We start from the raw sequence: 12,219 nt of genomic DNA, 5'->3' as shown, positions 1-12,219 counted from the left end.
CATCATTGTGATTCAGATCTGACAGTTGGAAACTTGGACTTAATGGATTAAGTTAAAAAAGATACACTTTTGATCCATTTGATAATTAAGGGCTAGATCTTGGTGGTTTGGACCATTTTAATGGATAAAGTTGGAAAAGTGTCATCTAACAGAGTTCGATAGGCGTACCTTTGAGTACATTACGCATACTCGTATGGGGTCTCGTTTCTGGATGGTAAATACGCCATACGTACAAGCTGAGTACGCTTGGCGTACTCAGCGTGGAGTTTGAGTTGTTGACTATTGACTTTTTGACAAAGTTTGACCTTGGGTTAAACTTGAGGGTTTTGGGCGATTAATTAATATTTTATCTGGTTCTGGTATTAGTGGATTCATGGGTGCAAGCAGTGCAGAAAAAGGAATGTGTTGTAGTGTCTCAAAGTTCTTCAATTCAGGAAGACACCAATGTTAGCCCACTAAATTATGTATGTAGGATTCTTGTTGTCCTTATAACTCTTGTATGCTTTCCTGTGTTTGCTGAGACTTCAAGTAGTCTCCAGGGTTGCTGATAACCCACACGGCGTGCTGTTTGCCCACTGAGACTTCGGGTAGTCTCTAGGGTTGCTGATAAGTTGTAACTATTTATTTATGTTGTGATGTGTGTCGTATTTTGGGGAACTCACTAAACTTTGTGTTTACGATTTGTGGTTTACATGTTTCAGGCTTCCTTATATTAAAGGAGGGTCACAGCTTGAATGCATCGCATCAATGAGGGACTTTTGCACATGATAACTTTTATTGATACTTTGATAAATGTTTTAAATTCCTACAGTTGTGATTTGAATAAACACTTAGTTTTTAACTGAAAATTTTGGGTTGTAATTTGGGGCCTTACATAATATATCATAAATACAACTCTTAATTTTTGAAAACGTTGGTAGTATTGTGAGGTTTTAAAGTTGACTGTCAATATACGGTTACAAGTAGGTTGTAATATGAAGCGCGCCACTAAAGAACGAAAATTTGCACAATGGATATTGAACATTGGTGATGGTATCGTATTTGAGGACAATGATGGGCAAGTAGAGATTTGAATCTCAGAGTACATGTTGAGTAAAGATGTTCATGATCCTATTAAGGTAATTGTTGATTTTTTGTATGCTTATTTCTTATCAAAATTTCAAAATACTGAAGCTGACAACTACTCCCTCCGTCCTAAAATTATTGTTCACAAAAAAAAACACCATTAATTACTTCTAACTTCATTAAATGAAATGACAATTATACCATTTTTTGCATTTAATTCCATGGTAGGTTAACTAATAATGAGGTGTATTTTGGTAAAAGAGATATTTATTTTTAGAAGTAGGCTATTATTTTGGGACAAACCAAAAAAGAAACATAGACTATTAATATAGGACAGAGGGAGTCTTTTCATCATCATGCTATTTAGGCACCTACGAATGAAGAAGTAGACAAGATAAATGATTATGTGCATGTTTAATTAGATGTCAAGTGTTTCACAAAAATAGTTAGGTTTAAACAAACTGTAGAATTCTGATCGGTACACTTCTTAGATCCGAAATGTTTTACTTACGTGATGTTTTTAAACTCCATAAAATTATCAGGATTATCCAATCATGAGTTAAAGTTGAAAGTACTATGTCATTTGGCACACAGGTGTGTAATCAACCTATCAACATGTGTGATTGAAGCAAAAAATCATTTAGGGAAATAATGTTGGAGCTTAAACATTAATGCCAAGGATCCGTTTAAATCCATTTGATAAACAAATGCTTTTCAGATTTATCCATAAATAGTTTCCTTGGTGTTATCTTTAGTAATGACAATCAATAAACGTCAAAGTCAATCGCTTTCAAGAGTTTGGTTATTCTTGTGAAACCTTTGTTCACTATGCACAACTATATGTGGCATTGTCTAGAGTAACAACTAAAGAGGGTATAAAAGGCATTAATCATGGATGAAAAATGAAACATATCAAACACAACTACAATGTTGTCTACAAAAAAGTACTACATGTTTTATAAATACCATATTTATCATCAATATTTGGTTCACAATATATTTTGTGATTGCTACATTTAGTAATTAATTTCTTGATGTTAATTCCAATCATATATGTATATTTCATAAAACTTTTGTAAAGATCAATATCTATCGTCTAATAATATAATATTAGGTGATATATATGTATGTAAATTGCATTTATTGAAAAACATTTTTATAGTAAACTTTATGGACATAGCACTTAAATACTATAATATCATATTGACTTACAAGGCCAGTTGCACATCCTATGGAGATAGCCCTTAAATTTACCTAAGATATTACGTACAAGATCAAGAACAAATTAAAGGATCACATAATCGGCCAATGAGTGCTACAATACAAGTAGGTTCACCCCCATTCTTTATTCTAAGCAACCAGGCCCGTTCTGGAATTCCACATACATTAACATTACCATCTTTTTTAATATAATGAGGTAAATAAACAGGATGATTAACGTCTTCTGGCTGCAGTTTCCCTTTGACAGTTGAAGAAGACACCAGCAACAGGTAATCCCAATTGATTTTCATGAGCAAAACTACGAGTGTTAAAGTTATGCCTTGAAGATGGACCAACGACGGTCTGCCTTCCCCTTTGCTTAAAGAGCAGAAACACAAACCTATGGATGCCTATGTTTGGCCTGGGTACTTCATAGCTCACTAACTCTTTTCCTGTTCCACAACATTAATGGTAACAAATAGATTACATAAAGGCAATTTCTATATGTACCCCCTCCCCCAATGTTGTGCACCCCCTTATATGTGTGTGTAATAGTATTTGTGCACCCCCTTGATGTGACACTGTATGTGAGTGAATGTGAGAATTTATAGCACAACCTTACATAAATAAATTTTTGTGTTAGTTGTCTGTGTAATATTCTAACAACTAGCTACCTACTCATATGCTTACTAGGTACATCAATACTATCTTTAAAAGTGCACACACACTCAGAGAGAGAGAGAGAGAGAGAGAGAGAGAGAGAGAGAGAGAGAGAGAGAGAGAGAGAGAGAGAGAGAGAGAGAGAGAGAGAGAGAGAGAGAGAGAGAGAGAGAGAGAGAGAGAGAGAGAGAGAGAGAGAGAGAGAGAGAGCTACAAACACAAACACATGCTTAAATATCACAGTCATCACTACGCTAACTTTAAAAATAAATAAATAAATAAATTATGTATATCATAACATATACATGTGACGTTGTACGTATGTAACTCTTTTAGTATATTAATATTTTTAGTTAATTAACCTCTACCGAGACCTTCTTATACATCATGAAAAGGCGGACTATTTAATTTTCCCTAGCGGAACAAAAAAATCCGCTATTAATTGTTACCGTGATATTTATTTATGTTGTTTATAGAGATAATTTGAAGGAATTTTTTTAATTTTTTCTTTGACTCAATTAAAAGATTCTATTGTTTTTTGAATAAAGGCAAGTTCATTGGAAATAATAATCTTAATAATAAATATATATTTAATATATTTAGGTGGCAGCCGTCCATACTATCCTCTGTGTGGGGCCGCCCGGCCCATACATCATGGGTTTAAAGTACTCTTGAAAATTTGTTAAATTTTTTTTTGACTCAATTAAAAGCTTCTATTTGATATTTTTAGGTGGCAGACGTCCACACTATCCTCTCTATGGGGCCGCCCGGGCCTTACATCATGGGTTTAATTAGTACTCTTGCAAATTTTGATAATTTTCATTTGAAGCATTTGAGAGCGTTTAAACGGATACCATATGTATTGACATGATACAAGATACGTTCCACGAAAATCATGTTATATTCAACGCTTTGGTAAACTCGATCTATTTTTTACGGTTGGATAGGGTTTTAAATAGAATTAGAGTACGTACAATAACAAGAGTGATACCTTCAAGTAATTAAAAACCGATGGTATGTACAATCCCAACTTTGTATATATTATATACGTTTCTCTCTCTCTCTCTCTCTCTCTCTATATATATATATATATATATATATATATATATATATATATATATATATATATATATATATATATATATATATATATATATATATATATATATATATATATATAAGTAGAGGATCATGCTAATTTTGTGAAACATAAGGACACGATCCTAGCTATTAATCTTAGAAATTTAAAAAAATTAAAAAAATATAAAACGAAAAACAATAGGAAAAATCCAATTTTTTTTTTAAATATTATTTTCGTTATTTAATTTATTAAAAAATCACCGTTCTTTTCGAAATATGAATGAAATATTATAATTATTTATATTAAATTGAAAATAATTAAATCACACTTTTAGAAGGTTGGAATCCTCTAATATTCTACTAAAATTAATGGATATATTAAAATATTTTAATATTATACTTGAATTTTTAGATTTTTTAAAATACTCTAATATTCTATTAGAATTTTTCAAATATTTATAGTTTAATATTCAAGTAGAATATTATAAAATTTTAAAAATTCGATTTAAATATTTACAATATAATATTGTGTTTTAATATTTCATGTATTTTTTTTAAAAATGGTAATTTTATTATTATTATTATTTTTTTTAATATCTTATAATAAAAATGATGAGAATAATATTAATTTTTTTTTAAAATTTTTTAATTATTTTGCATTTTTTTTATATCTTCAATATTAATGGCTAGAATTGCATTTCCATATCTAAAAATAAAATGATATTTTCATATATATATATATATATATATATATATATATATATATATATATATATATATATATATATATATATATATATATATATATATATATATATATATATATATATATACATACGAAGAAATCTTAATTTGAAGGCAAAAAAGGAAGAAAATAATGTGTGTGGAAGATACGTACCAAATGAGGAATCCGTTGTGCCTGGGATGTCTGTAACAATCCTGTGAAAGAAAAACGTTGTCGAAACATTATTGGTTGGTCCAATGTTAAAACAGGTAAACAAGATGAATCTGACATATTGCTTTTATAGTAGACCCTCTTTAAACTACACTATTGCTTTTTGCCTTTGTTCGTTCAGATTGCGTTGTGTTCAAGATAAATTCTCTGGTCTATAATCCATATTCACTTGAACCCATTTCTTCTCCTGTTATACTATTACGTACCAAATGATCATCAAATATTGTAGAGCAGATCTTCCCAAATCCAGAATCCAACACATAGTTGGTCAAGAGAGGATGTGACATGTGGAATCTTTTCTTTCCCTTAATGCTTTTACTTTGAATATATAATTAATTACGCAAACATAACCAAAAAATACATACTCCCATATATATAGAGCTCATATATAGGAAGAGGTGATGACATCTATAAGAAAAAGTATATTAATTGTTTAAATTGTTAGACTAATAATATAGATATATCGTACTTAAATTTATTTAAAAATTAAACTCTAATTTTTTTTTGTTTGTCATGGGAACTTTGTTAACATGACATTACGTAAAGGGATTTGACATTGTAGTACTTGTCTCGATCATGCATGCTTTTAAAACGACACTAAATAAAACATTAAAATGAAATCAACAAACTAGAAACTAAGGAAGGTTCATGTGTAATTGTATTATAGAATGCTTCCAGGTTCCTATATATCTTGATTGTTTGCTTAGACTTTCGACTATGCATGCATGATTATACTAAAGCCACTTTTCAAAATACAAAGCTCATCTTTGCTTATATTATATGTGAATATCCTTTTATTTATTTTTCCTATCCATTCTCCTACCACAATTATATGATAACAAGAATAATAAAAATTAATTACATTTATTAAATACATTATTAATTAATAAAATATAATAAAAATTAATTAGTTTTGACAGAAAGATGGTAGAAGCGAAAAAGTAAAAGAATATTTTATTTCTTAGTGTGTGTATATATATATATATATATATATATATATATATTATGCATTTTCTAAACATGTTGTTAATCGATTAAATGTTCAGATAACATTTGCATAATTAATTAAAAGGCCAGGGAAAACATATGAATGGATCACCGGGAACGCACGTGTAATACTATAAAACCCTACAAAGGGTTTTATAATATGGAAATCAGTTATCTATTGCGACAGCTCAAAATAACAATTCATATATATATCCAAAAAAAAATGTTCAATTATTTCTAGTTTTTAAAAGTATCATGAACTCCAAAATAGAAAGTTTTAGTTCATACAAAACCAAAAGTAGAAAGTTTTAATTCATTAACCTTTCAGTTTGATCAGTCCTGATTCACAGAGAAACTTGATTCTTGAACCCACTCCAATCTTTGTCACAAGATGCCATTAGTTAGACGCGGGTTTTCTTAATGTTTATGAATATGTATAAGATGTGATTAGTTAGGGTTTAATTGAGGTCATTCAATTCATCAAGCCATGATCGACTTTAATTACAACCATGAAGATGGTGTAGAGATCCAAACCCATATGTTAATAATGAAATTTTATAAAAAAGGAAAGAGATATACCAGTGCAAGTGCTCTCTGAGATATGGATCACTAGGACCAGGAACATCTGGGTCTGTCATAATCTGCAAATTTAAGCATGTTTATGTTCTGCTTTATACGACTTCCGTATTGCCCAAAAAGTTTACAAAAATTGTAAAAATAAAATCAATTGGTCTATAGTTTGCATACATATGCCGATTAGGATTTAAAAGAGCTCTACTTTTTGGTGTTAGATTTGAAAATAGGACTGGAGGAGGTTACCAGTGTAAAGAAAGATCTCATGTCACTACCACGAACATCAACCTTAGGTTTGGTTGTGACAGATGAAGGAAACAGCTCATGCCCGTTGTACACTTGCTTTGATGAGTTGTACGTTACAGACATCTCCACACATGGACTGAAATTGTCCACTACATCCCCTACCACCCTCCCTATCACAAGAGGATCAGACATCCTTGCCATTAAGTATACCTCGCTAACACTCACTGAAAAGATTTGGTGGAACCAAAGGCTTATAGTTTGAGACTAAGTTTTAGCGAACTACCCCTTTATATATATTTCTAATGTTGGGAAACACCTCTGAGTTTTTCTCCCCACAATGAGCTTTTGGTCATTCTTAATTTATTCTCACGGAATCATGAGCTCGTCGGTAACCTTTTGAAATGATTTAAATAAACGTGTTTAATTTTTCTATTTTCCGTGACGAACATGTATAAAAAAAAAGGCATCCACCAAGAGGGAGCATTCTCAATAAGATTAACGACTTATGGTAATAAGTTTTATCTTGTCTTGGTTATAAATTTAGTCACTTAAGGATTTTTCTATACATATGATCATTAAGTGTTTTTTTTTTTTTTTGTTACGTACATAAATCATTTATGTTTTTTACACATATGACAATTAAATATAATTAGAAAATGTCCATCCCCGCTTGGACCGAGATGCGTAGAAAGTTTTTCTTAGTTTTTCTTACAAAATTAAAAAGAATATTTAAAAAAAAAAAACACCCAATAAGGACCATTTTTGTAATTCATTTTCTATATATATATATATATATATATATATATATATATATATATATATATATAAAAACTCACTTTTTAAAATTTTTTGTTATTAGGAAGAACCCAAAAGTATAACATTTCTAAAATGTTGTGGCCAAAATATAAATCATATAAAGTCTCCTATTCCATAAACCCTTTTATATATATATATATATATATATATATATATATATATATATATATATATATATATATATATATATATATATATATATAATATGGCTAAATGTACGAAGATATAACATAAGTGATTAAATGTTAACACGTGATAAAGTTCATTACTCTTAGCATGGTGGCTTCATTCGTGGGTAGTGGTGGTACCGGATGGCAGTACCTTCGGCTTAATGACTTCGACCTTAGGTGATACCACAAATTGGGAGAACTAACAGGCAACATAAACCGTTGGAGTTCACACACATAAACACACACACTCCCCCCCCCCCCCCCCCCCCTCTCTCTCTCTCTCCCTCTTTGACCGTTTAAGTAATGATCAAGTTTCTAATTTTTTAATCCTTTTTACTCACTATAAATAAAACATTCTACCACTTCAAATATCACACCTTATCTCCAGTTTCATTTCAAATAGGTTCTAGTCTAGTACAATCCTCTCAAGTCACGCAAATCCAAACGAAGAATACAACATCCCTCATTACGGCCTAGTCGAAAACATACTTAAAAATCATTTGGAGAAAGGTACCAAAGATTCAGAGTTTATGTTTACAAAGAAATGCTTTGTCCGCAAAATATTAAGCTTAATTTAGGTTTGAAAACTAGTCAGGTTGTTAACAATAAGCATATCAAACCAAGATTTAAGCTCACCACACATTTTGTAGACTTCTTAAAACTCAAGCAAATGTCATTTTAATGAAATATGAAAAATAGTAAACCTAGACTTAAACAATCAAAGTGTTTGAAAAATTGAGATAGAGTTTCGAAATCGTCAAATGACAAGTAATATGGAAAATAGAAAGCTGTGAATCAACCAAGTATTTGACAAAACATATTTGTAAACTCAATGTAAATGATTCAAATGTGTTTCATATTCATATTCATAAGCATTTGATTACAAGTGTTTGAAACAATAATGAAACATTAAGAAAGACTAAGTAACTTCTAATGATGTTCTAAAACTCTTTAGGTTCACCTAGAAGAAACAAAGTAGGAAACATCTGAGTAGAATGTGCAGCTTTATAGTGGATCCCAAGGGGACTATTTCTAGGCTCTCTTAAAAGCATGTGACATGGCTTAACCAATCAGGTATTGACATGTCATCATGACTGAGTCATCAATTGATACTTTTCCCCACTTAATGGATAATGGATGAAATATTTTAATTTTGTTAGCATTACATTAGGGTTCTATCCAAGTCTTAAGTCTTGAATTCACTTGAATATTATTGATCAACTTTGAGGATGCTATCAGCATCATGAATTTCCATTGAGTATGATGAAGCTCCATTTTCTTCTAAGAGTGTCATCAACTTCTTGGAGTGTCATTGACTTCTAGGAGATCCATTGATGACGAGGAGTGTTATTGAGATCCAGGAGTGTCATTAAACATGAGAAGTTGCTTTTTCAATGCAAGGAAGTTTCTTATACTTGAAGATGTATCAATGCATAGCATGATATGCCATAGATTAACATGATGTGTCATTGAGGTCTTGGATGTGTCATCATCCTTCATGATGTACCATGTGCAAACTAGATGTTCCATGTATTTTCCTAATGTGTCATCAACATGCCTTGATATGCCACATATGATATGGATGTGTCATCTAAGATCATGATTGTAACGTTCCACAAATACAAAGTAAAATTTTCATTTTTAAACAACCAAAAACCAATCATTCAACCGTATATAAGATAATCAGAGTATAAAAAGTACTCTCAAAACATCAATGTAAGTTCGTAAAGAAGACAATGCAGGAAAACTCCATGGAATGCAATGCAATCAAGTCGGCCCTTCCCTTTGGAACTAGAAGTACTTGAAACATTTAAACATAAAATCATAAGCACAAAGCTTAGTGAGTTCCCCAAAATACCACATACAAACATATCAAAAAAGAATGTATGAATGTTATGGTCCTCCCATAGTCATATAGTCACTCACTAATGTGTTCCTCCTACTGCCTTTGTTGTTATAGTCTTCCCATAGTCTTTTGTACAGGTGTCATGGTCCTCTCTGTTGGATCTATATGCTTAAAAATCATTATTGAGTGATATTTCTAATGACATATGATCCTATGAGGTCACACCTCCATTAAGTTGGTACTTATTGTATATTTATTAAGAATTAGACTATCAATAAATAAATTGAACTTTTCTATTTAATTAGAGAAAAATTATTGTTTTATATAAATAATAACAAAAGAATTGACAAATTAGTCATTATATCATATGGTATGTGTAACGATGTGAATTTTCAAAACAAAATTTTCATTTTTAATCATATAATATTCTTAACACATTTCAGAAAACATCATTTATTTAGTTACATAACATAACTTTGAGTTTAATCAGTTAATGATCCAGGATCCTCGAAACATAATTCTTTCTATGGTGTGTACAATCAAGTCGGCGTCGTCCCACGATCTGGAGAAAACCTGAAACACATAACATATAACACGGTAAGTACGAAGCTTAGTGGGATCCCCAAAATACCAAGCACATATAATTAGCCACTCGAGGCTATAACTCCACTAGACCTTCCGGTCAATGCGTCTCAGTGGACCTTCCGGCTCCACAACTCTGGTAGACCTTTCGACCCTACCCTGATGACCTTCTGGTCCTGTTCTATTGACCTTCCGGTCCTACTCTGTTGACCTTCCAGTCCAACCCTGTCGACCTTCCGGCCCGACCAAGAAACTCATGACATAACACATACATATCTCATAGATAAGAACATATCTCACATAAACAAAATGCATAATATCACATAGACAAAATGCACAATATCACATAACTCGTGTAAGCACATAAGACCTTCTTGTCACACATAACTACCACTCTAGGTAAGGTATAGTGAGAAGACTCACCTGATGGCTAGTAGGTAATAGACAGCACTCGAAAACCCCTTACTAGCCTTTGCCTACACATTAGACAAGCATCATGATCATTATTCTCCTTATTACTCATTTACTCCTTAAGTCCTCTTTCACCCTTTTTACCCTCGGGATGGGTAAAAGTCTATTTTACCCTTCCTAGATCCCTCTTGTCCCTTATTGACTCACCCAGGAAGTTAAAAGAAAGCCAGATTGAGTCAACAGCCAATACTAACCTGAATCACCGTGTGCACACCTGTGACTCGCCGAGTCCACTCGTATTCTCCGCATTCTTTCTAGGGTTTATTCAGCTCACTGAGTTCACTCTCAACTCGATGAGTTAACACTGGGTCCAGGCTACTAGGTCACACCCGCTATGACTCGTCGAGTCATCCCATGGACTCGGTGAGTTGGCTCCATTGTATTTCTCATTTAGCCACCTCAGGTCAGATCTTTGAGTAGAGCTTATAGATCCAACCTCCTAGCATCCAAAAGTCACGTAAAGGTCCAACCTTTATGCTCATGCATCACATATCTAGCTCTATTCTGATGCTCTTAATGATGTTTTAGGCTCATTACTCTTATGTGACTGCATAAAGCTGGGATCATGGGACTCTTTGGACCTCTCAAGGTCCAAATCTGATGTCTAAGCCTCAAAGGGACTTCACATACTTCATAACTCAACTTAAAAGAGGGTGAAGAAACCCTAAATTCATGAGATCTACTAACCATACGAAAATAGGTGTAGATTTATACCTAAAACAACAACCTTGAAAGGAATAACAACATATCTGAACCCCTCAAGTAGATCATGTTTAAAGAACCTCCTTCTTCTTTGCAAAAATGCACCAAGATGATGAAATTAGCCCCCTCCTTCTTTCTATGCTCTTTGGATCAAATAGGGTCTCTCAAGGGAAGGTGTGGCCGCAAATGAAGGCCATTAGAGCCTTTAAATAGGTCAATAATTCGAAAAATTAGGCTTTTCCTCCATAGCGCTGACTTCGCAAGTTAGATTCCCGACTCGGCGAGTCCATCCATTTAACATGTTACCAACTCACGACCCTTCTCGGCGAGTTGAGGCACTAACTCGTCGAGTCACCCAAACAAACTCATACTTGCATATAGAAATGTTATACCTTGGAAATCAGGATGTTACAATTCTCCCCCACTAGAATTAGATTTCACCCTTGAAATCACTCATTAACTACACAAAGATTGAATCCAACAACCCGAAAGGTACTACCGAAAGGATCTCATACCACATCGATATCTTTTTCTGTGGACACCTGAATCCACACAGAAATTCCCAAGTTCGGAACAGAACTAACCCTTCTGCCGCTAAGATAACCCTTTCTGACTTTCCCAAAATCTGGAACTCTAGTGGCCTGGTCCGCTGCCAGACCGCCCACTCAAGTTATCACCATGTTATTCGCTCCTCGAATCATCAACCTTGATAACTCACTGCTCCTCTGATTCTCATAAGACAAAAATCCAACAATCGGCTACCGATTACTCATACCAACATACAAAACGATCTGAATCGCTCCCCAAGGAACGAAAGGTTCACCTCCCACCAGGGCTCATCCATCGAACTACCATCCGAACAATAA

At 32.7% G+C, this 12,219-nt stretch overlaps 1 protein-coding gene across 1 annotated transcript; it reads right to left on the bottom strand.

The window, feature by feature from the left end:
• Nucleotides 1-2,232: 2,232 nt before the first annotated feature.
• ATC (centroradiali) lies at nt 2,233-7,097 on the bottom strand. The gene is made up of 4 exons (XM_078981122.1): nt 6,767-7,097; nt 6,527-6,588; nt 4,904-4,944; nt 2,233-2,717 (listed from the first exon to the last, which is right to left on the bottom strand). Exons 1-4 carry the CDS (start codon nt 6,965-6,967, stop codon nt 2,500-2,502), a joined length of 522 nt encoding a protein of 173 aa, XP_078837248.1. The 5' UTR covers nt 6,968-7,097; the 3' UTR covers nt 2,233-2,499.
• Between the last annotated feature and the right edge of the window lie 5,122 nt (nt 7,098-12,219).

This window comes from Lactuca saligna, chromosome 2, assembly GCF_052625555.1.
Source record: "Lactuca saligna cultivar CGN05327 chromosome 2, ASM5262555v1, whole genome shotgun sequence".
Lineage (NCBI taxonomy): Eukaryota > Viridiplantae > Streptophyta > Magnoliopsida > Asterales > Asteraceae > Lactuca > Lactuca saligna.
The sequence above is the reverse complement of the archived record's forward strand: the minus strand, read 5'-3'. Positions and strand labels throughout refer to the sequence as shown.

Coding starts and splice junctions, on each gene's coding strand:
- ATC (XM_078981122.1), bottom strand. CDS start 6,967: ATGGCAAGGATGTCTGATCCTCTTGTGATAGGGAGGGTGGTAGGGGAT. Junction 6,589..6,766: donor TGAGATCTTTCTTTACACTG/GTAACCTCCTCC, acceptor TTAAATTTGCAG/ATTATGACAGACCCAGATGT. Junction 2,718..4,903: donor CACAACGGATTCCTCATTTG/GTACGTATCTTC, acceptor GTTGTGGAACAG/GAAAAGAGTTAGTGAGCTAT.